The sequence below is a fragment of the Clinocottus analis genome, unplaced genomic scaffold (assembly GCF_023055335.1).
Source record: "Clinocottus analis isolate CAN_PGR_092001 unplaced genomic scaffold, fCliAna1.0.p SCAF_32, whole genome shotgun sequence".
Classification (NCBI taxonomy): domain Eukaryota; kingdom Metazoa; phylum Chordata; class Actinopteri; order Perciformes; family Cottidae; genus Clinocottus; species Clinocottus analis.
In genome coordinates, this window is record NW_027176065.1 from 392,769 (window position 1) to 420,322 (window position 27,554).

The window sequence follows — 27,554 nt, forward strand, 5'->3', positions numbered from 1 at the left end:
CAAAAAAACGCTATGTCTCCATTTTGGGGGCTTAATTTATAAAAAAAAAATTAAAAATGTTAGTCGTTGGTGTCCTTTAAAAATCGTCCTCTGCGTTCCTGTGTGAAGCATCAAAGTGTCACTTCCCCCAAATCTGGTCTGCTGATATTTTTCTTATATCTAACAAATCCCATTTAAAAAAAAAGCAACTTAAGCCAATACTATGAAGTATTATCTGTGTATCCAGAGCCTGATACATCTCCGTCCTCTGTGCCATAGAGCTCCATTGTTGTCTAAAACTATTAAAAACACATCAGCGTGTTGCCCTGGGTGACATATTCCTTAATTAGTAACACACACACACTGTAGTTTATTTTTGACTCAGTCGCACACACACACCACTAACACTCCCTGAAGCGCCACATGTGGATTAATCCACAGCTGAAAATAGTCCCAAACAGTGACCGGCTGGTTTAAACGTGAGGTTGGAAGTTATTTTTCTGTATCATATTATTTTAGTGTCATTTTCCTTTTGATGCGATGGGGGAATCTTCAGACTCTTGTTCGGGGACGGCGTGACCTTGAAGATTCAGTCTTGACTTTGGAAACACAGCCGTCGAGAAAACAAAATGTGTCCGTGCGACGTTTCTTCCAGACTATTTTTCTGGAGCTTATAATCTCAGAAGATGGAGTTACCGTGTGGGATTGTTCGGATTTCCTTTTTTTTTTTTTTGAAGACTTTTGAAGTTAAAAGCTCTAGAAACGGCTTCTATTCACCACTTCCTGTTGCTGTTTGTTTTCTCCCCAAATCTCAAGAGTGAACATTGCATCTCTTTAACATGAGCGAGAAGTCTTTTAAGTGCTTGCGAAAATAATAATATACATGATGGATTGTGTGCCGCACGAGCTCCAGAAACAGCTACTCACCGGTCCTTGTGGTGGGGTTGTTTCGTTACCTGTGTGTGTGTGTGTGTTTATGTGTGTGTGTGTGTGATCTATTTTTTAAATGAATTCCTACTGTAGACGTAGTAGGAAGTAAATTGATTTGAGGCTGAGAGACAGGAAGTCAGAACGTGTTGTTGGTTTTGGTCTTTTCATGGGATTTGTTGACAATAATATATAGATTAATACCAGCCTTAGTCTTTAGCTATGGGCTGTGTGGTATTGTTGTATAACAAGAATATTTAATAAGAGGAATATTTTTCTTACATATATTATATACATATATATATATATATGTGATAAAATCACAATATGACAAACTGCGCAAAAAAAATCATACAAAATAATCAAATTAATGAACTGTGTTCCAGGTGGAAAAATACGTTTTTATTTTTATTTTTTTCTTCATAATTTGCCTACGAGACATTAATTTGGAGAACTTTTTCGTTTGTTTTTTAACGTTATTGTTTAATTATTGTCGCGCCTCAAAGGACAAAAAAAGAAAGCACAGTTCTCGGTCCTTCATTTAAAGATGCCGCCGCTCGTATCGTCTGATTGGTCCCCCCCCCCCCCCCCCCCATGAAGATGAGTGTCTCGGCCAATCACGCTTGTCTATTTTCCCCTGCTGGTTCCAGAAGGCCGGCTGTGACGCAGCGCCGCCCCCTGCTGGACGGCAACGGGAAGTCAACCTGGCGGGAGCTGGAATACCAGAGAGCAAATATGAATATTTTATTTTTTGGGGGGGTTTATCGGGGTGATAATTTATTTTTTTATTGTAGCTTTACCCATGTGTGTGTGTGTGTGTGTGTGTGGGTAAAATGTTTTGTCATATACATGCCCCTCCCCCTTCCCCTTTCCTCTCCCAAATGTATAAAATGTAAAGAAATTCTGAAACACTGTGTGCGATGTCAGGCGAATTACGCAGTATTATTTGAGCTGACTCGAGTCAGAGCCCAACACTTCTACCTGCTGCGGAGTTGTTGCTCGTGTCAGAAGCTCTATTGAATGTGTGTGTGTGTGTGTGTGTGTGTGTGTGTGTGTGTGTGTGTGTTAGAGCAGGTAGGCGCCATCTTTCGTCTCCAGTTCGTTTCACTTCACATTTCTAAAGGAGTCGGTAAAGAACTGCATGCACCATTAAACGTCCTCCCCGTTTTTTTTCGGGCCGGCTTCCACCACAGCGTCGAAAAAAAAACTAGAAAAAAAAACATTCTCGTTACGGTCGTCAGAGAGACGGCCGAAGCAGAGACGGCGTCCACGCGTCCTCTCTCCGGATCATGATGCCTCATCATGGATATTAGCCTCAATGATTGATCAGAGTTATTTTAGCAGCATTTTCTGCATCTGACATCGTTTGTTAGGACAGTGAAAAGTACGTAAGATTAAATCTTTCCAGAAGCTTTTGGTCTCTTTGTTGTCATTTCTTTCAACCCAGACGGACTCGTCCAGCTCTGCCCCGAATCCTGAAAAAGAAGAAGCCTGCAGGTCACATGATGAGACACTGCCAGTTCTCCTATCTAAAACAGAACATTAGCAGCAGTCGCAAGTCAACGGAGAAGACCCAGTCACTAAATTAAGGCCTTAAACTGTCAATAACTGTATTTTTTTTAATTTATTTTGGCCACTTAAGAGCAAAAGAAACTAGTGAACTCAACAATGACAATCTGTGTTTTGGATTTAAGAGGATTTATTGGCATGACTGATGACTCACGTTCATGCAAACAGGGTGAAAGCTCACTGTATGCTATTTAAGTGATGCTAATCAAAGAATGCTAACAATCGTCAGCAGTCGCATGCATGCAAGAAAACTTGTCGACAAAGTGTAAAACATTGCAACTTCAGAGGTCTTTAAAAAAAATTATTTTAGGACTCATGTCGGGACAAATATGTCGGACCCACTCGTCCAAAACTCCAGTAGAAGTCATGTTTAAATATTATAACACAGCAGGAGGACGAGCTGAACCCGGTCCTCTGTGACCTCTGACCTCCTGCTGGGAGGAGTCCACATCTGCTGTTTTGTGAAGACTCACAGCAGGAGAGTCACGATCACACACAAGATATTCACCCTCAGTTATTTAATCGTGTATTCAGACTTTATGGCTTTTTTTTTCTCTTCAAAGTTAAGTGTTCCTGCTTCGGTCAGAAATAAAATCCACGACTTAATTCAGCCCGTTTGTTTTGTTTGTAAATGCTTTCAATGTGTTGTGATAACAGGAAGTGACCGTAAACAAACCAGAGAGATGCTCATCAGCTTCAGTATTTAAAATAAACCAGTAGTGTCCAGGAGGCTGAGACATATTTAAGTATGGTTCATTAAATATAATAATAAAGTGCAATACTGTTTTTTTTACTAACTGGATATTACTTGCATAAAAAGTGGTGCTTTTGTCCTGATGGAGGCACTAGAGGAACTTCCAGCTGCTAGTCGAGATCTCCTGATATTAAACATTAACTCTAATCAGATCAGATTGGGATGAGCATATTTTATCAGCAACGAAGACAACAAGCAGCAGTTTAATACATAATCATGCGTTTCCATTTGTGGCGAATAAACATAACAGTTAATACACATTTGTGTTAACCAGGAAATTAAATCTGACTAAATTCTGAAACACATCTTGTGTTGTTTTCTATCCTTGTACGGAAATAAGATTTCTAACACTTGGTTCACAGTGGATGAAATACTCCTAATCTCTACTTTCAACTGCTTCAATGTTTTAATCAGAATACACAATTCACACAATCGCAGACACTGAGATCACACGCTGTCTTTCAGGGAAGGGAAACACATCGGCTTAGACAGCAAAATGTAATTGAGTGTGATTTTTTTTAGATGACATTACATGTCAATATGTGTAACCATCGTCTCTTGTTTCTAGTCCCGCCTCCTTGGCGCCGCTCCGCCGGCTGTACAGGTCGTGCTCGCGGTACCGGACGTAGTCCTTCAGCCGGCGCGGCAGCGGCAGGAAGCTCATGAAGACGGGCGACCGCAGACGGAGGCGACCGAGACAACGACGGATGCGCAGACGGCAGAGATGCTGCAGACAGCGAGCGTTCTCTGGAGGAGGAAGAGGAAGAGACGTTAACAGAGACCACCGGGTGTGTCGCCGTTGTGCGTTAATAGATAATAAAGTTTGATTCAATTGGACCTTGCAGCCGGCAGATGTCGGGCCACTGCTGCTGCTCCATCACAGCCGCCTTCAGCTTGCAGCACAGGGTCACGTGATCCAGGTAGTCCAGCAGGACGCGCACCACCTGACCCGAGAGCTCCTTCAGCCAGTAGACGGTGATCACCTCGCAGAACTGGAAATAGATAAAGTAGAATACTTCATATTTATTCATTATTAGTTAATGTGACATGACGCTTTATCCCGCAAAGTAGAGAGAAACTACATCGTCAGATGGAGGTGTGTGTGTGTGTGTGTGTGTGTGTGTGTGTGTGTGTGTGTGTGTGTGTGCGCACAGCTATCAAAATGAGGACTGTTGTTAATGTTAATTTATCCGGTCCTCACTTCAGTGGTTATACAGGAATGTGTGTGTGTGTAGGTGTAAGTGCAGATTTTAGTTTTTTTAACCACTTTGTTGTAATTCATTGTCTCCAGAGGATGAATCTCGATAAATTTGACTTTCCTTCTTAGTGACACTGGCAAGTCGAAAAGGAACAGTTCACCTAAAAACGATGTTTTGTATATAGTGCTTCACTTTCCTCGTCTTTTCAACGGTCCAAGAAAGAGTTTTCTACGATATTAAAAACGCTGAGTGAGTACAGAATACAACTTAAATCGTTTTTATGAATCCTCACAATCTAAATATCCCACAACATCTCAGCAAAACTGTGATTTTTTTAGTTTCAGTTCAGTGACCTCTGAGCTTGACCTCTGACCTCTGGGATGACCTTGTGTTCGTTACCATGGTGTCTTTGATCACCGAGTTGCTCCATCCCTCGTAGTCTTCAGGGATGTGGGAGCCGTTGCCGTAGGGACAGTCGAAGCAGCGCTCCACATCGTAACCGTAGTTACACAGCATCCTGAGGACCACCTAACACACACACACACACACACGCACACAAACGGCAACTGAAACGTGAGAACTGTAATTGTAGGAACATCAGTGAAGGTTGTGAACTAATTCTAGTCAAATAAATGTTTTTTAATTACAATAATAGCCATATGTATGGAAGCCCATTTCCGCACACACAAAAAGTAATAATTATGAGATAAAAAAGTCAAAATTATGAGATAAAAAGTCATAAGGAGATAAAAAAAATTATAAGATAAAAAGTTGAAATTTTGAGATAAAAAGTCATAGTTATGAGATTAAAAAAAAGTAATTATGAGATTAAAAATTCAAAATTAGGAGATGAAAAGTTGATAAAAATTTGAAATTATGTGATAAAAAGTCATAATTATTACCTAAAAAGCAATAATTATGAGATAAAAAGTTGAAATTATGTGATAAAAAGTCATAATTATTACCTAAAAAGCAATAATTATGAGATAAAAAGTTGAAATTATGTGATAAAAAGTCATTTTTATCTCATATTTTGACTTTTTTGTGGCGGGAATGGGCTTCCGTACCTAAGAGCAGTAGCTCACCTCGTCTTTGAGAGCGTACTGCAGCGCCGACGGGAAGTGCGTTGTGTTTATTCTGCAGTAATAGTTCACGTTGGCTCCGAACCTCAGCAACAGGTTGGTCAACTCGTAGTTGCCCAAACGCAGCGAAATCTTAAAGACAAAGTCACTGAATCAGAAACGAGCAACATTACCATCCGTTGACAAGCAACAGCAGCGTATCCATCCGCCGGGTGTGTCTGTGCAGCGTCGGTCGAGTAAACATGAACACAGGTCTAGTTTTTGTTACAGGTGCTCGGGCCTCGTCTCATTTAATCCGTCAACTGGTCAACACGAGATTTAAGGTAAGAAACTTCTTCAGATCTGTAGATCACTGCACCGACTGCACCGAAAAAAATAGTTCCAGCAAGTAAACTCCCCGTAAAACCTCAAACACACAAAATATAGTTTGTGAACTTCAAGGGGGTTTTGCAGGTTTAATTTTTTTTTTTAAACTGTTGACATAGCTATGCTAACAGTTTCCCCCTGCTTTCACTCTTTATGCTAAGCTAAGCTAACCACACCCTGACTGCATTTCACACACAGACATCAGATCTTCTCATCTCACTCTCAGAAAGAAAGTGAATTTTTGTGTTTCCCAAAAGTGTGAACAACTTCTTTATATATTACAATTACACACACACGCGCGCGCGCGTACACACACCTGCAGACATTTGATTGGGTCCTGGTTGGCCATGGCCCCGGCCTCCAGCAGCAGTTTGGCTGACGGCACGTCGTTATTCAGGACCGCGAAGAAGAGCGCCGACCTCCTCTCGTCGTCATAGCTGCGCTGAGCCCAGGGATGGAGCATGTAGTTTGGGTCGTAGCCCGCCTCCAGCAAGGCCTGATGGGAGGAGGCAGGTTTAGTGGCGCGATGACACTAAATCCTACATAATGGTACTTTAAAGTGAAAAAATGTAATATTTCAAAATAATGTATATCATATTGTTGTATTATAGTTACTGATGCACTGAATGTGAGTACCTAAAAACTGTACTCAAGTATTGTAGTTAATCACTTTCCACACACACACACACACACACACACACACACACACACACACACACACACACACACACCTTGATGCAGAGTGGATGTCCTCCAGCAGCAGCAGAGTGGAGAGGACTGATCCCGCTGTCATTGACTTCTGCTTTAGAAGTGACTGGAATCAGCAGCTTTAGGGCTCTGACACACACACACACACACACACACACACACACACACACACACATACACACACAAACACACACAAACACACACACATTTCTGTATGACCCCGAAAGTGAGGACTGGGTAAATTAACATTGGGACTGGTCCTCACTTTGATAGCGGCGCAAATAAACACACACATTCCTGTATGACCCTTAAGGTGAGGACCGAGTAAATTAACATTGAGACTGGTCCCCACTTTAATAGCAATGCAAACACACACACACACACCTCCATGTGATGACGTAGTTCCTCACTACTTTGCGAGACAAAGCGCAACAAATGGAGCGTTCATTACATGCGTGATTTTGGCTAATAATTGGCTAATAATGGATGAATATTGAGCGGCGTCTACTGCAGGTGTCCTCGGTGGGCCACGCGGTGGATCGGCATGTGTCTCGTCTGTTTGGCCACGTTGGCGTCGGCGCCGTGTTCCAGCAGCACACGGATGACCTCCGGGTCGCCGGCCGCGGACGCCTCGTACAAGATGGGGGCCTCGTCCTGCGCCTGGGACAGGACGTCCGCTCCTGCAGGACCGACGACGAGGGTTTTGAAAAAGAGGCTTGAAAATACTCACTTTATGTATCTCAGCACAAAGTACACAAAGTATTGTTAAACGGAGCAGTATTCTTCTCTCCTCGTCACCTCCCCACCTCTCTCTTCTTCACCTTTTCACTTCTCTCTTCACCTCCTCACTTCTCTCTTCACCTCCTCACCTCCTCTCTCCTCAGCCCCTCTCCTCGTCTCCTTTATACCTTCTCTCTCCTCTTTCCTCTTTTCACCTCCTTTCCTCTTCTCCTCTGTTCTCACCTCTTCACAACCTCACCTCTTCTTCTCCCTCCTCTCTCATCTTCACCTCCTCACTTCTCTATTCTCTCCTCCTCACCTCACATCTCTCCTCTCTCCTCAGCTCCTCTACTTCTCAACTCTCTCTTCTCTCCTTACCTCCTCTCACCTCTCCACCTACCCTCCTCTCCTCCTCACCTCTCTCTCCTCTCCTCCTCCTGTCGTCCTCCCCTCCTCACGTCTCTCTTCTCTCCTCCCTCCTCACCTCCTCCCCTCTTCTCCTCCCCTCCTCTCCTCCTCACCTCTCTCTTCTCTCCTCACCTCCTCTCCTCCTCCCCTCTTCTCCTCACCCTCCTCTCCTCCTTACCTCTCTCTCCTCACCTCCTCTCCTCTCCTCCTCCCCTCCTCACATCTCTCTTCTCTCCTCCCTCCTCTCCTCCTCACCTCTCTTCTCTCCTCCCCTCCTCTCCTCCTCCCCTCTTCTGCTCCTCACCTCCTCTCCTCCTCCCCTTCTCTCTCTTCTCTCCTCACTCCTCACATCCTCTCCACCTACCCTCCTCACCTCTCTCTCCTCTCCTCACCTCCTCTCCTCCTCCCCTCACCTCTCTCTTCTCTCCTCCCTCCTCTCTCTTCTCTCCTTCCTCCTCACCTCCTCTTCTCCTCCTCACCTCTCTCTTCTCTCCTCCTTCCTCTTTTCCTCCCCTCATCCCCTCCTCTCCTCCTCCTCTCCTCCTCCTCTCTTCTTCTCCTCCTCACCTCTCTCTTCTCTCCTCACCTCCTCTCCTCCTCCCCTCGTCTCCTCCTCACCTCTCCTCAGCAGCGTCTCCACCACCTCCAGGTGTCCGGCCTGAGCGGCACATGCCAGCGGCGTGAGGCCGTAGTGGCTCCGTGGGTCCGGCTGGCCTCCGGCCTCCAGCAGCAGCGTCACCAGCGCCGCCTCGCCCAGCCGAGAGGCCTCGTGGAGCGGCCGCCGGCCGTGGCAGCCGGCCCGGTTCACCCTGCAGCCGTGCAGCAGCAGCAGCCGCATCAGGTCGGCGCGGCCGGAGCGCGTCGCTGCAAACAACGGACGAGGAGCAGAAACAATTTAAACGTCTCATTTAGTAAAGAAACATCAAGATTCGGCCTTCAAGGTGGATTCTGATGTGAAGAGCTTTAAAGGTGAGATGTTAGAATAATGTCTATAAGAGCGAGCAGAGGGAGCAGCTATCATTCACCTCCTCACCTCCTCTCCTCTCATCTCATCTCCTTTCACCTGACTCCTCTCTCCTCTCACCTCATCACCTCTTTACCTCCTCACCTCCTCTCCTTTCACCTCTCTCCTCTCATCACATCAACTCTCTCCTCTCTCCTGTCCCTCTCTCTTGACCTCTTCACCTTTCTCCTCTCACATCCTCTCCTCTCACCTCCTCACTTCTCTCCTCTTACCTCCTCACCTTCTCACCTCCTCAGCTCTTTCCTGTCTCCTGTCTCCTATCTCTTCACCTCCTCACCTCCTCTCTCCTCACCTCCTAACCTCCTCTCTCCTTACCTCTGATTAAATGATCAATGTTCCTTAACCTGCTCAGGACTTAAATCAAACAGTTTTCAGACTCTAGTCCACACTGAAGGAAACAGGACACGTCGGTCAGCCTACCTACGAGCAGCGGAGTGTCCTGGTCCTGGTCCTGGTCCCGATCCTGCTCCCAGTCCTGGTCCTGACTGTCCACCTGGGCTCCATGTTGAAGGAGCAAGGCGGCGTTTTCCAGCAGACCTCCTTCTACCGCCAGGAGGAGAGGAGTCTGACCACGAAGAGTTCGACTCTCCACGGCGTCCGAGCCTGAAACCCGAAGGACGAGACAAACGGTTTGACCCGGAGGAACTCGCTGGTCCCCCTCCTGGAACCCGGTCGCTGTGGAGCGGGAGTCGAACCTCTGAGCGTGAGCTCCAGGACGCTTTGGTTGCTCTGAGCCGCCGCTTCATGCAGAGGAGTCCAGCCGCGTTCGTCCGTCTGGGAAAACTCGTCTCTCTGGCGCACGACGAGCTCCTTCAAGAGCTCCTCGTCACCTGGAGGCTCAGCAGCAGGTGATGTCATACAATAATATCCCTTTTTAGAACATTAGGAGGTGAAATGTTCATTCCCTTTAGGAATAAACCTCTCAGACATTGAGTGAAGTATAAAGTTCTACTGAAATCACATGCAGTTCCTTATTATTTTAGATGTTTTTTATAGTTCTTTATTATTAATAGAAAGAAAATGTCCGTCAAGTGAATGCCAAAATATAGGGAACCATCTTGAAACATTAAAAAAGTGTAAAAAAGTAAATTTTCAGCTTTTTGTTTAAGATTTAGTCACAAATTTACAGTTAAAGAGACGCCATCAGACACTACAAAAGTCAACATTTTAAACTAAAAATCCATCAAATGTACGGTGACACAAGTCCTACGGATCTCTTAGAGACACCTGATTGTTTGACTTCTCTAGTAAATCACAACGAGGCGTTCACCTCCACACCTTCCTGTCCTCACCTCGTCTTATAGCGGCGACCGCCGGGCTGCAGTCTGCACGCTGGGCGCTGAGGGGCGAAGAAGACGTGAAAATCAAACACAAAGTCAAACTTAAATGCAGTGAAACTGGACACAAAGAGTCTCAAAGCGTCTCTGAGGGATTCAGAGCAACTTGTTCTGACAGATTGAAGACGTGTTCCACTGATGGAAAGTTGTTCTTGTTATGAAACGAGTGTCTGTGCAGCAGGAAGACAAACGCTGCTTAAATTGCTGCTACGTGGGACTGTGGTAATCCCGAAACACCCAGAATGCACTGGGCTCGTTGCAAGTGAGTATTACTGTTGATTAAATAACGAAATGGAGTTTATAATAGATCGTTTTTGCTTCACCTAAATTTTTTAACAGATTAAACTGTATTTAAACCTCCAAATGGAGAAAAACTAAAAATAGAAAATAGGACTTTTTGTTTGAAAACCAATAAAAAAGGATTTTCTTAGCAGCTAGTTTGTGGTTGAAGGGAAACATATAAAGCTTTATATTTATATTCAGACTCCTTTTTAATTATTTAAATATTATTTATTGATATAATCTATCTGACGATCTTAGTACGACTTCTGTCGGCATTTGGGCAAAAATAAATTCACTAAACTTAAAATTATAGTTCTTATGGTTTGTGAAAGAAACAAATTTTACACGAAATATGTTTCAGAGTAAAAAATCGCAAATACAACAAGACAGTAAAGGAACGTTTCCATCATGTGGGAACCAACAGAAACAAGTATTTATGACCTTGAGACAAGTATTTGTGACCTTGAGATAAGTATTCGTGACCTTGGTCTCTGAGTTTCCTTCAGTTTGTTGCTTTCGAGAAGACTTTGTTCAATCATGTACTGAGTCTCTGCGTCTTCGTCGTCGCCCTCCTCATCCTCCTCCGTCATCCCAAGTCGCACAGACTCCATGACGAAGACGACGGCCCTGTTCAAAAAGACTCACGGCACTGAACTCGTTTTAATTGGACCTGAACACTGAAACAGGAAGTGATCGTCGGCGTGAATCTGCTGCTTTAAAAGCCTTTTACGCCTGAAAAGCTCCTCAGACTGATGACAAGTGAAGCACTGCGGCCTAAAGATGCTCCTGTAAGAACCCTTAAAGGTCCACTTAGGTTATTTCAGCTGTTAATAATCATACTATGCTATTTAAGCAGCTCACAGCTGATGTTACTTTTCATTTAGGAGTTATTTTAACATGCTTTATTGCTGCTAACATCTCTAAGAATCACTAATATGTTTAATCATGTTGTGATTCATGTTGAGGTCTCTTCAGTCTTCATCCTGTTCTGGAGGTTTCTGTGCTGACGTCTGTTTCTTTACCTTGTGGTTTTGGATCCTTCTACTCGACTGGAGGTCCGGATTAAAAGAGGATCTGTTGTCGCTGGAGAGGAAGAGGAGGAGACTGAAACCAGAGCTTCATATCTGCTCGACTTCTGTCCATGAATCCATGTTCCAGTGTTTTAACACTGGAGAACCGGCTGTAAATACATCTGTGATTTGGACTCACGGTCGATGTGTTGGTCTTGAAACAGTCATTAAAGTGTCGCAATTCTGCAGAGAAACTGGAGGTTTCATGTGACGTCGAGAGGGGATCTGATACCTGTTACTATATTTACCCCCAGAGACGTTTATGCAGTGAACTGATCAGCAGGTAGCGAGCCAGACGCTGCAGGACCGACTGCTCTGTGACCGATAGTCTAGTTTTCACATGAGAGAAAATATTTTCTATTTTGCTGGAGTCCGAGGTGGATTTATCAGAGGTAGACGAAGAGACGTTTGGCAATTCGGCTTGGAAAATCATCGTAAAAATATAGTAATCGTTTTAACCAAGGAAAAGATAATAAAGGCTAAACATAAAACAAGATTGTAGAACGGTTTCAGAGCTCATAGAGCTCATCACATAGAATAGATTTAATGCTTTTTGAAGTCTGAGAAAGTAACAGAGTGAACAATACTGAAATGACAACACGAAACAACCAGACTGTAATTGAAAATGTGTTTATTTTATTTTCCGCCTCAACTGTTTATGACCTTGGTCTCTCCTTCTTGCCTTTGTACAGAGCCAGCAGGGACACGTTGGCCACCTTCACCACCTTAAAACGAACACCGGGAATATCTCCAACGGCGTGACCTTTACGTCCGAATCCGGCCACCAGAACCTCGTCGTTCTCCTGCGGGGGAGGAAGAGGAAGAGAGGACAAAGAGTGCTCAGTAGAATAACATGCTGGTTTGCAAAAACCTGAACAGATTAAATTAGCTGAACCTGAAGTAAAATAAGTAGACACTTAAATTTCTGCATATCACGGCTGCTTGTTTGGCGGTTATTCTAGGATGGACACGCGCTGATTTACCTCGATGAAGTTGAGGCAACCGTCATTGGGGACGAAGGCGGTGATTTTCTTGCCGTTCTTGATGAGCTGAACTCGCACACACTTCCTGATGGCAGAGTTAGGCTGCTTAGCCTCAACACCACTGCAAACAGAGAAGAAAAAAAGAAAAAACACTTTAACAAACTTAATATAAAAACAGTTAAAATTACCTTAAAAAGGAACATCAGGAGCTTTGAGTAAAGATTCATGTGTGATGTAGGGAAACTGTCAGCATCCCAGAGGTCAAGTGACTTGTAAACATCTAATGTGACGGTTTGAATCAAGCTCTCTGGTCTTGACTGGACCACTGAGGGGTCGAGCGTTTAGCCATCACTCCATCATCTGTGTTCAGGTCAGCGACTCTCTTGGTACTCACACTTTCTCCAGAACGATGCCTTTGGCGTGGGAAGCTCCTCCGAAGGGGTTGGCCTTCAGGGCGGTGCCCAGGTGGGCCTTCTTGTACTGTTTGTCGTGCCATTTCTGCTCACGGCGATGGTTACGGAGCTTCCTGGCTGTGCGCAGACCACGACACTTTCCTGGGGAACAAAGACCAGCAAGAAATGAACGTTAGCGCCGACGCGGCCTCGGGGGGAAATTCCTCTGATCGATGTTGGATTCAACAAAGCATTCTTCACATACATTTGAAATGGTTAAACATCTCCAAATGGCACACCACTTCGTCAGAACAAATAATCTATCTTGTGACAATTATGCAAGAGAAACAAATATGCTTTCCCTTCTCTGCAGGTCAACATTTTAGTTTTAAAATATCCATTAAGACGCTTCCTTGTTTCTGACTTTGTAACATTAGCTGATACAACATCAATCAACCGCCAATGTACTATAACTTGATTAAAACTGTGAGGCCTTGATGCCATTAGGTAGCTTCTAAAAGGTCCAGGTAACTTTATGTTCACACCTGAATGCTTACAAACATTTTAGGCAGGTGAGCATTAATAAAAAACAACTCTTTCCCTCAAGACCCTGGTCTCTCGCTGTGTCCAATACTACAGTCTAAAAGCAAACAACATTAAGTCAACTACAACACAATAGGAGTCATACACCTTTCAATAAAGTTGAATATAAAGAATATAAAATGTAGCACCCTTACGGAGGAACTTTCTACGGTTAGCTTTACATCCACTGCTGTTTAAAGCGTTTGACTCTTCACTAATAGACCAAACGTGAACATTAACGCTCACGTAAATGCCGTCTGCGTGTTTAATTTCAGCATTTTATCCGTAAAAACCTGCGCTTTTGTGAGAAGTAAGCGGACTGAGACGAGCTAACGAAGCTTTACGTCTCGAGGACGAGGCTCACGGACACAAACACTGAGCCCGAGGCTTGATACACGATGTCATACAACGTTGTGTTATTCAACTGTTCAGCTAACTACTATAATTGTTACATTACGGAGTGAAACGGACGTGTGCTACGGTATGCTAACCATGCTAACACGCAGCGTAGATGTGTCATGGCCGCTCCACGTTGCGGGGAAACAACTGTAAAAACTGTCCGTTCTTTAGTCATTTTATGAGTTTTTTTTCATCACAAACGCATCGAAAACAGTTTGTAAGACATTCATCCGCGACTGAAACGTGAAAAATCCCCGCGGCGAACAGAATAATTGAATGTTTAGGGTGAAGGTAAAGCCGTACCCATGATTGCAGAAGCGAGCCTGGGTTGGAAAGGAAGGACCCAAGATGCACCGCGGCAATGTCTACTCCGAGGACCCCGGCCGGGAGCGCCGCAGAAGATGCCTGACTGAAATGATCACTCAGCGATGGAAGTGAAGGTAAGGTCTCTCTCTCTCTCTCTCTCTCTCTCTCTCTCTCTCTCTCTCTCTCTCTCTCTCTCTCTCTCTCTCTCTCTCTCTCTCTCTCTCTCTCTCTCTCTCTCTCTCTCTCTCTCTCTCTCTCTCTCTCTCTCTCTCTCTCTCTCTCTCTCTCTCTCTCTCTCTCTCTCTCTCTCTCTCTCTCTGTCTTTCATGCGTCCAAGGCTTTTATATGCTGTTTTTTTTAAATTTTAAAAACAGAACAAATCATTTGAATACTCACGCTGATATACTATATGATTTCTATGAATGTGATATGTTATCGATTTGTCCACGTTTCATCTTTTTACCAATATTTGAGACTTTTTTCACCTGCAATCTGTGAATTTAGTGTCGTATTGTATGTGAATGATTAGTTTTGCTTTATTATAAGGTTTTTAGGTTATTTTACATTGGATAGATTTGTGCATGGGTTATTCACTGTAGATCTGTTGTTAAAATGCTGGCATTAAAAACATGTTTTTTTAATACAATATAATTGTTATAAGTGTTCTCTTACCATGTAAAACTATGCAACTGTATGAAACTATGTGTTTCTAAATGTCCATCCTCACACAAAGCATGGATGTAGACTTTCAGTCAGTAATGGAAGAAGTATTCAGATCTTTTACTGAAGTTAAAGTAGCAATACCTCAATCTAGAAATACTCTTTTTCAAATACAAGTATTTTTCCTTAACTGTAAGCACGAACGTAAGCATCCAAATGTACTCATGTAAAAAGTAAACGTAACCTGCTCATTAAGCTGAATTTCAGAAATACGTTATGTTATTATGTGTTTATCACTTCAGTTAATTCACAGGTAGAGTTTACTGTCATATAGATGTGGTGGAGTAAAAAGTACAATATTTACTCTGAGATGTAGTGGAGTAGAAGTATAAAATAGCATAAAATGGAAGTACTTAAATACAGCGCTTGAGTAAATATGATTAATTACATTCCACCCCTCTCAATTATCCACCAACTAAATGAGTAACAATGACATGTTCTTTGCTTGTGCAGTGTCCTATAATCTTTTAGAATAATCAAATAATTTATGAAATTAATGATGTATGTAAAAAAAAAAAAGTAGATTCAAGGCAATGTCACTTCTCAAGTGTATCCTCAGTAGTCTGTCCTGTCTGTGCACGCGTCATTGTGCTGACCTCTAATCCCTCTGACATGAATCGTGTTTTGTCTGAGCTGAAGTGAAAATGAGAAAATTGTGTGAAACCAGTGCAGGGGGAGGGGGGCGGGGCTCTCCACTCCTCTTCTGCCCGTGCTCTGCCCTGATTGGCTGATCCATCCGTTTGTCATGGGGGGATTGGGAGGAAGAGGAGGGGTGGGGGGTTAAAGACGGTGGGCTGATTAAAGTAGATTACAGGGTGGGGAGAGACACAGAGGGGAGAGAGTGTGTGTGAGTGTGTGTGTGTGCGCGTGTGTGCTGGCATCCCTCTCTGGTCACCGCAGCGATGGCTTCACCATGGAAACACTGCTGCATCCTCCTCCTCTTCCCCTCGCTCCTTCTCCTCCATCTCAAGTCGTCCGCCTGCCTCGACCGGCAAGTTGCCGACAGGTAAGCGACGCCACGCGCAAAAAACAAGAGGCAGGGATTATGTTTTACCCCGAGGCTTGTGGGTTCTGAGCTCTCGTGACGCTCTAATCTTTGACACTTGACAGGTCGGCTAAAAGATTACTGACTGGGACCTATTTCTGAATGGCTCGTGGTTATTTCTTTAAATTAGCATTTGGTCATTTTTGGGAACAGAGAGGCAGATCTGGAAACCCAACATTTGGACATATTGTCTATCATCTTATGGCAAAACTGATATCTGTTCACCCTGCAACATGATCATCCTCTTTGTGAACCTGATGAACACAAACGCTCCCTCGCTTTTTATCTTTTGGAAATAAACACATTTGAATCTATTTCCCTGCATATGTAGAAGCATCCTGAACGGGCTAAATGCTCCACTATGTTCACCGGCTAATCTCTAACTTTGTCATGCCTGCTGCTGTTTGGCTCTGAGAACAGTGAGCTCATCGGATGACGCTGAACAAAACTGTGAATATGGCTTAAAAGATGAGGAATAAAAACCCATCAACCTGTGTGTCTCTGAGTTGATGAGATTCCTGTCGGCTTGTCACTAAACTGGAGCTAAAAGAGAGAATATTGGAACCAAATCAAATGCATACAGACCCCATGCATGTTATGTGGCAGCATGTCTGACTCTCATGCCGGTGTCTGTGTGTTCTGGGTTCCTATTCTACCTTCTCATCATGCCACAGCCTTTTTTTTTTTTTTTGCCAGAGCCTAAACACGTCTGCAGCAGAAAAGTCAGAATTGTACAAACGTTGGCACAAAAAAAAAAGAATCTGTCGATGCACCATCCAGGGTTTCTGCAGAATCATTCGATATCAGCGGCGTCATTTTAAAGGGGAACAAAACACAGATGGGATGGAAAAAAAATGTCTGTCTGTGTCTGCTGGACGTGTAGAGAGGCAGCTGTTCACAGTTTGTCGTTCATCACGAGGGGGGGAAGCTGATTGTGAAAGGAGGAGGGAGAAGCTGCAAAATCTCTTTTTGGCTTAGAGCCACCACGTCTTTTGTGTGTGTGTCTGTCTGTGTGTGTGTGTGTGTGTGTGTGTGTGTGTGTGTGTGTGTGTGTGTATGATTATGTAATCAGTGCAATCACACAATCCATGCTCTGACTCAACGAGAGGAGCTAAACCTTTTTGTTGTGTTGGCTGTGAGTGATTTGGGAGGATTTGTCTCTTGTTCTAAACAAAGCACATTTACAATACATTCATATGAGTTGATGGTTTATTCTACATCTGCATGGAGGCGCAGCGTGCGCAGACTCTTTACACAGACTATTGAGACCAAATGCAGACAGAAAAACATGCATGGACTTAAATATGAGGGTAGAAATGAAGCGTCTCAAAAACATTACTTTTTATTTCCTGCTTGGTGTTGTATGTCTGTCGTTTGTTAAACATTATATTCCATTTTGAACAGTTTATTCGCTGTAATAAGTATGTTTTTTTAGTAAAACATAATGCCAACCACATGGCGTTCCTTTTCCATCAAAAGGTGCTAAATTCGTGTCTATGAAAAAAGAGAGTGAGGGATTGACTCCACACAGCTCTCAACATGGCCGTCTCAATAACAGATTGCCCCTACACGATTATCAAAGCGAAAATTATATATATTTATCAACGATTGAAAAAGTAATGTCTTTTTACTTTTATTTATTTAATTTGTAATGAAAAAATAAATAATATTTCTTCTGTTTCATTGGTAATAAAATACAATATGAGCGTAGGGAGGTGGAGAGGCCGCCATAACTGAACATATGAGATGATTTAAAAGTGCACTGGGGTTATTTACCCAATATCATCAAATTATTATTATTATTATGAACATATTCATATTTCATTTTTAAATATCACCAATACATTTTAGTGTTGAACTGATTCTAATATTAAATCTCTACGTTTAGTGTTCTTCTGTCATCGCGGGTCAGAGACGGTCACCTCTGAACAGGCTGATCACTCTGTCTGGTATTTTAAACACTAATCCACCAGGTCGACCGCTGGGTCACTCGACTGACACAATGCATTCTGGGTAGTCGAAACTGTCACAGGTTCATCTCTGGACCATCCTCTCTCTCTCTCTCTCTCTCTCTCTCTCTCTCTCTCTCTCTCTCTCTCTCTCTCTCTCTCTCTCTCTCTCTCTCTCTCTCGACACTCTTTCTAACTAAACTTCATTAATTATTCAGGGTGAGTAAACATATTGTCATGATATTATATTAAATAAGTATATATATATATATATATATATATATATATATATATATATATATTTATATATATATATATATATGTATATATATATATATATATATATATATATATATATATATATATATAATTGATGGTTGCTATATATAATAGCAACCATCAATAGTTCTCAAATCTTTTATTTGGCTTTCATGAGGCACTATTCTTCTTTTTTTTGTCAAAATTATAATTTATCAGATTTAGATCTTAATTATGTGCTTAATATCTTGAAAGAAAAATGGCTAATAGCTATCGTATTTTCTACAGCTGATAAAAATGGCAATAAACACAATGTAAGAAAAATAATGAATGAAAACAAATCTTAAGTAGAAGTCATGCAGAAAGTGAGAAATAAAAAGATATGAAGATATTTATATATTCATATTTCAACAATATCTAAAACACGCCATCAATACGGACAGACGTGATCAGATGCTAGACGTGATCATTAATTAAATATGTGACCTGAATATGAACATAAAGGAATGCAGATCAATGAAGAGATAATCAAATCAATTAAAACAGGAAAGTGTGAAAGTGAAAAATGTGAAATTATTAATTCTTCTGACGTTTCTGTCCACAGTGCTGCTGTCTCTGCCGACAATGGTGAGTACAGTTATCTACATCTGTCTGTCTGACGTGTGTATTGTAGGTGATTTAATTCATAAAAACGAGAGAATTCCTCTTGTTATTGTCTCTTCAGACGAGGAGGAGGCACAGCGTGATGGAGGGATGTGGACGGAGGAGCGTTTAATGTCTGCAGACCAACCGCTCAGACAACTGCAGGTAAACTAAACAGTGCATTCAAAACTGTACACAAGTAAAAGTACGAGTAAGAGTATAGAGAGTTTAGTTTCACTGCTGAAAAGATTTTCATTCCTGAAGGGCAGTGAAAGAAAAGGAAGCATAAAAGGAAAGAAGTGAACATATGAGAATGGAAACCTCATGTTACTGAAGAGTTTTTACATTAATATGAAGATAAACGAGTCCTTTCTCTTTCCTTCCAGACTCTTCAGTCTCCAGATGTCTCACGGAGGAAGTTGCTTCAGACGCCCGGAGTTGCAGTTCCCTTTCCTCCCCTCAAGGTGGCGACTAACCAGTTACTGTAAACACTGAAGAGAAAATATTGATATAAGTGATCCACTGCTTATCTCACAATTAATAATCAATTATTGATCCCACCTGATGTGTTTTACCAAGACTCTCAATCTTTGTGTTAAACTTTGATAAAAAAAATAACCTGGATGCAGAGATATTAAACCAATATATGAAGATATAAATAGTGGATATAGTCTATACATAATACATGCAAAGTACCACTTATATGTTATCTAGTAATACTCTCCCCGTCCTCCAAGTGTTATCTAGTAATACTCTCCTCCTCGTCCTCCAGGTGTTATCTAGTAATACTCTCTTTGTCCTCCAGGTGTTATCTAGTAATACTCTCTTTGTCCTCCAGGTGTTATCTAGTAATACTCTCCTCCTCGTCCTCCAGGTGTTATCTAGTAATACTCTCCTCCTCGTCCTCCAGGTGTTATCTAGTAATACTCTCCTCCTCGTCCTCCAGGTGTTGTCCGATGGGGAGCCGTGCGTCCTCCTGCAGGCCAGGAAGCTGTCTCTCCGCTACGAGAAGCAGAAGCAGCTGGACCTGACGGAGAGAGCCTTTTCTCCTCAGAAACCTGTCGACACCAGCCAGTCTGTCTGCCGCCAGGACAAGGCCACGTACGTACCCGTCTGTCTACCCGTCTGTCTGACCGACACAACACCTTCGAAAGCATCGGAAAACACAAATGATTTACCTGATGTTAAACACCCTGATATGTCTCATTTTCATACAATGGGGTCATAGGTCAGTTTAGTAGATATGACAAAACCAACAGAGGTTTTTTCAGTAGGTACTGATGTCGTTTCAACCTCAATTGTTTTGTCACTTCTGTGTGTGTGTTTGTGTGTCGGTGTGTCTGTCTGTTTGTGTGTCTGTCTGTCTATGTGTCTGTGTGTCTGTTTGTGTGTGTCTGTCTGTCTTCACCAGGCTGATTATGAAGTTTGGAGATGTGGAGGATTTGAGAGACCTCTCCATCAGGTCAGTCCTACGATCTGTCTGACAATAACGCACAAAAAACATACCTTTATACAATGTTCATGACATTACATTTCATTTAGCTGACGCTTTTGTCCACTTACTGTAAGTGAATTCAATCCTGAGTACAAACTCAGGACAACAAGCATCAAAAAAGTACAATTTCTTCAATAAAGTTAAACTACAAAATGCTATCAGTAAGTGGTACTACGGCGCTACTTTCCTCTTTCAAGGACAAATATGTGATCAAATGTATCATGTTGATCCAACTTCTTCTTAATGTTCACATACAAAAAAAAACAGCCCTGTAGTTATAGGTTGAAACGTTGACGGTAGCATATGAACTGACTCCCGTCGCGCCTCCTGTTGTCAGGCTGCAGCTCTCCAACACCTTCTACGAGTCTTCGGGCCAGTGGTGGTTCTCGGTGGACAGCGTGTCTCTGCTCTACAACACGTCCGAGGAGGCCGTGTTCAACGCCAGCGACGTGTACGCGCCGGCCTCCTCCTCCTACCACTGCCTCCATGTCAGCAGCCTGCAGCGCTACAGCGCCCTGCTGCTGCCCAGCAGCGAGCACGCCCGCCGCTGGAGCGTCACCTTCACCAACTTCCAGGTACCGGGTCCGTTCCATGCATGAAAATAGTTATTTGCAGAGTTTCTGTGGACACAGAAAATATCTGCATTGAATGTTTGTTTGGATTTGAACTCTGCTCTTGCATCCTGAATCCAGAGAGGATTTATTTCACTATATTCTGATGCTAAAATTGACCTCTGAACCGTCACATTATGAATTTTATCCTCTTAATTCTCTTCAAAATGTCCCACTCGTCAGATCCAGGCGTTCAACGTCACCGCGGGTAAATTCTCTCCAGCGAGCGTCTGCGCCACCTTCATGACGCCGGCCATCCTGATGGGCCTCGTCACGTCCCTCATCCTGCTGCTGGTCCTGGCCTACGCTCTGCACATGGTCGTCCACCTGAAACACATCGAGCACGACGACGAACACAAGGCCGACGTCTACTTCCCCCAAAGCCCCGAACAGCTGGAACACTGCTGTCTGGAAAACGACGAGGACGAGGACGAGAAAAAATATACTGTAGAGTAGCCAAGGGGATAACTAGAGACTGTTGCACTTCAAAAAGAGACACATCTGATTTGACGCTGACAGCTGACACTTTAAACTCAGGATTCGATTTTTTTAATACATATTTTTTGTGTTTTTTTTAATTATTATTTCCTATTAGTGAATTCATGCATTTGTCTTTGTAACAAAATAATAAAATATGAATAAAAATGCATGTTTATATTCTTCTTTATTTAAATTTGTATTTGTGTCGCGGCACACTCAATCCAGTAGGTGGCGGTATTGCGCTTCTTAACTGGTCTACCGCGAATAACCAACAATGAAGATGTTTCGAGGAAGAAGAAGAAATAGAAGAAACAGTAGAAGAAGTAGAGGCATAGCACTGATTTAATGGGAGTATTTACAGATAATATGCCAACTTTTGTGAACTTTTGTTGACGGTTGACGTCACTGGCGTAGTTTAACGTTCACCGCTCGTGTGTCGTATCACACTCCGTCCAGTAGGTGGCGGTAATGCACCTCTTAACAGGTCGACCGCCAACAACCACCGAAGAAGAAGATGTTTCATAGAAGAAGAAGAAGTAGCAGTAGAAACATCGCACTGAATGGATAGAACGTATTCGCAAGTATTTACAGATAATACACCAACTTTTGGGAACTTTTGTTGACCGTCGACGTCACCGGTGTAGCTTAACGGTCACAGCTCGTGTGTCCGGCCCGACTGTGTCCTCGTCCGGCCCCCGGGGACCTCATGTTTAACCGCCTCCCCGCTGTCCTCGCTCCGCTCCCCCGCCGCCTGCTGCTCGCCTCCTCGTCGAGGACTCTGACCGCAGCCTCCCGCCGCTTCCCCGGCAGTATGGATGCCGCCGTGGTGAGGTGTCTCCCCGGGGAGCCCAAGCTCACCATCTCCTTCCGCCTGGACGGCAGCCACAAGTGCATGCTGCGGGACCAGGACGAGGCTCTGGGCAAGGCCCTGGCCCGGATCTCCAACGGCCTCGTCAAGGGCCAAGAAAAGGCGATGAAGAAGTCGAGGAAGAAAAAGGGGCCGCAGTCGGGCCAGACCGCGGAGACGACGACGCCGCCGCCGCCCGCCGCCGTGAAGCTGTACTTCCAGGGGGAAGAGGTGGCCGACACGGAGCTGAACGCCGCGGCGTGGCGGGACGGAGCCGAGCTGCGGGTGGGAGACCTCACGTACTCGGTTCAGAGGAACGCGCCCACCTTCACCACCGCGGAGCTCCCGCAGTCCCTGCTGTCCGGGTTCCCCGTCTGTCCCAACCTGCAGGTGGAGTTCGGGACCCTGCAGGACTGCGAGTTCACGTGGTACAAAGAAAATGCCCCAAACGGAAGGTAATGAGTTTCACTGGGACATGTTATGAGTTAACACTGGGACATGTTATGAGTTAACACTGGGACATGTTATGAGTTAACACTGGGATATGTTATGAGTTCACACTGGGACATGTTATGAGTTAACACTGGGACATGTTATGAGTTCACACTGGGACATGTTATGAGTTAACACTGGGACATGTTATGAGTTAACACTGGGACATGTTATGAGTTAACACTGGGACATGTTATGAGTTAACACTGGGACATGTTATGAGTTCACACTGGGACATGTTATGAGTTAACACTGGGACATGTTATGAGTTAACACTGGGACATGTTATGAGTTAACACTGGGACATGTTATGAGTTAACACTGGGACATGTTATGAGTTACACTGGGACATGTTATGAGTTACACTGGGACATGGGACAAATATAGATACAACTAACTATGTCACTACATACACTACTAACTACATACAAGGAGGTAAAAAAAATAAATAAATGTCAGAACAGCCACATGGTGGGCCATTAAAAAGTAACAAGAACTATCATTACGGAAATACCAAATGTGTTGTGTAATATAGAAACATCGGTTCTCTTTTTTTTTTGCGTCAATAACTGAATATATTTAGACTTTTAGTCGACCAACAACGTTTAAAGAGGAGTCTGACTGATTGATCTGAATGGCTCATATTATCAGAGGGTTTCAATTGAGCAAATAAAATCAGTGTGTCTGTTTGAGGTCATCTAGTGTCTCATACATTGTTTGTTCACAAGATAACTTTTACACTGTAAAACGTCCTGCTGAGCACATATTTTAGTCTCAATTCTTTAATAACTAAATGTAAGAGATAGTTATTTGCTTAAATTGTGTTTGTTTTTTTAAATAAGGAAGCATCTGCCAGGTTCATAAGGTCAACGTAGGTCAGGTCAGTTTGACAAAGAGCGAAATCAGGGTAACACAATTATATGGATAGAAAGTGTCACCAGAAAGGGGAGTTGTGCTGCGTAAAGAGAAGAAAGTTAGTCAGTAGTTTCTCTCTCTCTCGTCGCAGCGGCTGGACAGAGGTGGGACGCGGCCGAGTCCACGTCCCGTCCAACCACGACATCGGCTTCAGGCTCAAACTGCACTGCACGCCGAAAGACGGGTGCCGCGCCGGCCCGGCCAAGGAGCTGGTCTCCGCGGGGGTCGTGGAGGCCGGACCGGGCGCGTGCACGTTCGACAACCGACACGCGTACACCCCCAAGGAGGCGGAGTGGCCGGCGGTGCGGGTGGTGACCTACAACATCCTGGCCGACGTCTACGCCCAGACAGAACTCTCCAAGACGGTGCTTTACCCGTACTGCGCCCCGTACGCCCTGCAGATGGACTACAGGCAGAACCTGATCAAGAAGGAGCTGGCCGGGTACAACGCTGACATCGTCTGTCTGCAGGAGGTCGACAAGGGTGATTGTTGCAGAAATGACCACGTTTTTAAGTTGCTTAACAAACAAGTTTGTCTCCTTATTTTCTGTGTAGACCGGTCATGGTGTCTGACTCTCTTCTTGTCCTGTGGACTCTTTTAGGGGTGTTTGAGGACAGTCTGACTCCGGCTCTGGATGCCTTCGGTCTGGAAGGTGTTTTTAGGATCAAAGAGAAGCAGCATGAAGGACTCGCCACCTTCTACCGCAGGTCAGCTCTGCCAGCAACAAGGAAAATGTTGCATGTAGTACAAAGTACATATTATATATTGCATAGTACATTGTCATAGTACATATTACATAGTCAAAGTACATATTACATATATATACATACATATATAATATATTACATAGTCATAGTATATATTACATAGTCATAGTATATATTACATAGTCATAGTGTCTGTGCTACAAGAAAACTCCAATACTTAACTTTGTTGAGTATGAAAAACATGTTGCAACATTTACACTTTCTTTTAAATTCACAAATAACAGCTAAAAGTCAGCTTTTAGAAATGTTCTCAATGAATGTGTTTTCTCTTCTACTTCTCATTGAACTGGACCTCACGTGTCTCCAGCAGCAGGTACAAGGTGGTGTTGTTGTAGGTTTCCTCCAGCAGGTGGAGCACATCCACACGTGTTTAACTGGTGTCATAGTTACTGAACAGCTCCCCCTGGTGGAGACGCCGCAGTCTGACAGTAAAAGTCGCGCTACATTGGATCAGAACTAGATTATTTCACGTTGGGGATCATCCAACGTGTTGATTGTTGTTCCAGGGGGTCAAACCCACCTTTCACAACCCGGGATTATGTCGGTCTATCAAACAGTTTAAATCCAGGATTACGTCGGTTAATTCTAACATAATTGTGTCTCCTTTTAGGTCAAAGTTTAAGCTGCTGAGCCGGCATGACATCTTGCTGAGCGAGGCTCTGACCTCTGACCCCATCCATGCCACGCTGCTGGAGAGGATTTCGACTAGCGACGCTTTGAAGGCCAGGATGCTGCAGAGGGCCAGCGTCCTGCAGGTACAGCTGCTCACCCGCTGCACGCACTGGGATTAACACTTGGGAATTGTTTCAGTTTGTGACATTTAAAGGGCAAATAAAGTTCATTAAAAAAAGGAGGAGACAGAATAGTCAATAACAAAAATAATCATAGTCCGACTCGTTTCTCTGCAGGTCAGTGTGCTTGAGGACTTCAATAAACCCGGCAGGCAGGTCTGTGTGGCCAACACTCACCTGTACTATCACCCGAAAGGTAGATGACTCATTTCTCCGTGTTAACACACCCAAATCACTGACGTCAGACAGCCGAGTGACGCCTTTGTACCCTTTTCACAATTGAATTCATCTCCTTTTTCAAGGAGGGAATCTCCGTTTGTTCCAGATGGGCGTGGCCCTGCGACACCTGAGGCATGTGATCAGCGAGGTCACACCTGGAGCCCCTCTGGTCTTTTGCGGTGACTTTAACTCCTCTCCTCACTCAGGTAGCCCGAAAGCAAGGCCTGTGCATTCTGTGTGTTTGAAACGCGTGTTAGAGTCACGTGTTCATCTTCCTCTTTCCCGTCCGCAGGTGTGTTCCAGCTGCTCGGCGAGACGTCGGTTCATCCGCAACACGCAGATTGGAGCAGCTCCGGTCCGGAGGAGGCCTGCAGCATGGAGCTGCTCTCCGGTTTCCCCCCTATGCTGAGCGCCTGCAGCCAGCCGGCCTACACCAACTACGTGGGAGGATTTCACGGCTGCCTGGACTACATCTTCATCCAGCCGGACAGCATGCAGGTACTCATACCGCCGCTGGTGCTAAAGCTCGCTGATATACTAGTACTCCTGTAGTGGTCGTTTGTCTGAAACATCTAACTTAAATAAAAGGGCTCACTGATGCACCATGGGTAAGTGATTCACAAACATTAAAATGATTTAATGTCCCATGTCTATCAATGTGTAACAAAAACCTGAAAAAAGTTTTTTTCTTCTGCTTTTTCTTGAATAATCATTGAAAATATCATATGTACTCCATAAAAATCTAAAAATGTAACCACACAAATTTCAATTTTTTTCTCAAAAGAAAAGGTTTCTGATTATTTAGCATCTAAATAAGCAATAAACAAATCATGCTTATTGCTGCGTGTCCTGCCCTAGTAACATAGCCATAGCTCCCCCCCCCCCCCCAGCATTGCTTACTGATCCTATAAATATGATATAGTATTGTTTATTTATATATGTGTGTGTGTGTGTGTGTGTGTGTGTGTGTAAATAATCCGATAACGCGTGTGTGTTGCTGCAGGTGGAGCAGGTGATTCCTCTGCCCAGCCACCAGGAGGTCACCACCTACGAGGCTCTGCCCAGCGTCGCTCATCCCTCCGATCACATCGCCCTGATCTGTGACCTGCGCTGGAACCCGTGACCTCTGCCCTCTTTAGCCTCAAACCTCCTGGACAAAAGAAGAAAAATGGACAAGCTCGTCAGCCGTTGGAGATTTACTTTCTACTTGAATGAAGTCGGAGCACGAAACCCTGCAGGTTTACTGAAGATCAACGAAAGACTGATTTTAATTACAGAAGGACATTAACTGTTGTGATGGAGTCTGTATTGTATTATTTACAGTACAACAATTAAGGGACTTTTAATCACTGATATTCAGTGTTGGGAAAAAGTGATGATTTGCAAAGAATTGATTTTCTTTTTGAGGTGATAAAACACTTAATTCATATTGACTTTTATTGGCTTAAATACACAGTGAGATTGGCAATAAATACATATTTACATTTTAATTAAGGTATTTATTATGACTATTGTTTGGCCAAACAAGTTGCTCAGTGCTTCTTTAAGTTTTGAATAAACTGATAAAGTTTGAGTCTGAGTCTTTGAGTTTTAAATGTTGTTGAACATCCCTATGAATATGGTAACTAACTAGCTTTAATTTCGTGTGACTGTTTGGGTCAATATAAAAACACTTGGTGGGGCAAAATATTCACTTGCGACACTTGTAAGCCCATTCTGGTTGTGGAAGAAAAATGTGTAAAGTTAGAGGTTACAAGTTAGAGTAAAAATACACCGTGTAAATCAAACATGTTCACTAAGTGAAAAGCACAGTTAAATAACTTACATTTAGTCAAACTCAAAAAGTTTTTTTTTAAGCAATCAAAACTGTCTACTAAGTGTAATGAGTTAACATTTTTGATTCATGTTATTTATCGAATAATTACTTTGATAAATAAATATTTTTAAACGGATTGACCTCTGAAAGTAGGTAAACAAGCTGTCAGCTGTCAAATGTAAATGCGGTGAATCCGCCTTCCATCGCCACGCTGTTTTTCTCTGATTGGTCAAGATTCAGGAAGAGGCGGGACCGGACTGTTTGGGATATACCATTGTGTCGTGAGTTAAGGGGCGTGAAGATACATTTAAAAAAAATGTAACGGAGTAAGTGGGAGAGTCGTGACAATTCGGCCTATTTTTCGCAGATAGACAATAAGGGAATACGTATAAAATGTCTCCAACGTTAGTTTTGTATCA

At 43.5% G+C, this 27,554-nt stretch overlaps 4 protein-coding genes across 4 annotated transcripts; 2 read left to right on the plus strand and 2 right to left on the minus strand.

Annotated features, from left to right (window-relative positions):
* Positions 1 to 2,600: 2,600 nt before the first annotated feature.
* On the minus strand, positions 2,601 to 11,599 carry asb14a (ankyrin repeat and SOCS box containing 14a). Its single transcript, XM_068595859.1, has 13 exons — positions 11,378 to 11,599; positions 10,839 to 10,982; positions 10,029 to 10,075; positions 9,432 to 9,566; positions 9,157 to 9,339; positions 8,331 to 8,576; positions 7,093 to 7,264; positions 6,608 to 6,713; positions 6,193 to 6,372; positions 5,514 to 5,642; positions 4,828 to 4,956; positions 4,068 to 4,221; positions 2,601 to 3,976 (listed from the first exon to the last, which is right to left on the minus strand). The coding sequence occupies exons 2-13, from the start codon at positions 10,964 to 10,966 to the stop codon at positions 3,765 to 3,767; spliced, it is 1,821 nt and encodes a 606-aa protein (XP_068451960.1). The 5' UTR covers positions 10,967 to 10,982; positions 11,378 to 11,599; the 3' UTR covers positions 2,601 to 3,764.
* A 440-nt stretch (positions 11,600 to 12,039) lies between these two features.
* On the minus strand, positions 12,040 to 14,215 carry rps23 (ribosomal protein S23). The gene is made up of 4 exons (XM_068595865.1): positions 14,085 to 14,215; positions 12,803 to 12,962; positions 12,409 to 12,529; positions 12,040 to 12,228 (listed from the first exon to the last, which is right to left on the minus strand). Exons 1-4 carry the CDS (start codon positions 14,086 to 14,088, stop codon positions 12,082 to 12,084), a joined length of 432 nt encoding a protein of 143 aa, XP_068451966.1. The 5' UTR covers positions 14,089 to 14,215; the 3' UTR covers positions 12,040 to 12,081.
* Positions 14,216 to 15,632: 1,417 nt separating this feature from the next.
* On the plus strand, positions 15,633 to 21,467 carry atp6ap1la (ATPase H+ transporting accessory protein 1 like a). Its single transcript, XM_068595921.1, has 8 exons — positions 15,633 to 15,813; positions 18,664 to 18,686; positions 18,784 to 18,866; positions 19,088 to 19,165; positions 19,648 to 19,802; positions 20,113 to 20,163; positions 20,534 to 20,771; positions 20,991 to 21,467. The coding sequence occupies exons 1-8, from the start codon at positions 15,710 to 15,712 to the stop codon at positions 21,261 to 21,263; spliced, it is 1,005 nt and encodes a 334-aa protein (XP_068452022.1). The 5' UTR covers positions 15,633 to 15,709; the 3' UTR covers positions 21,264 to 21,467.
* Positions 21,468 to 21,626: 159 nt separating this feature from the next.
* Positions 21,627 to 26,892, plus strand: pde12 (phosphodiesterase 12). The gene is made up of 8 exons (XM_068595920.1): positions 21,627 to 22,589; positions 23,633 to 24,024; positions 24,144 to 24,249; positions 24,920 to 25,064; positions 25,218 to 25,296; positions 25,403 to 25,525; positions 25,612 to 25,817; positions 26,323 to 26,892. Exons 1-8 carry the CDS (start codon positions 21,994 to 21,996, stop codon positions 26,440 to 26,442), a joined length of 1,767 nt encoding a protein of 588 aa, XP_068452021.1. The 5' UTR covers positions 21,627 to 21,993; the 3' UTR covers positions 26,443 to 26,892.
* The last annotated feature ends 662 nt before the right edge of the window (positions 26,893 to 27,554 follow it).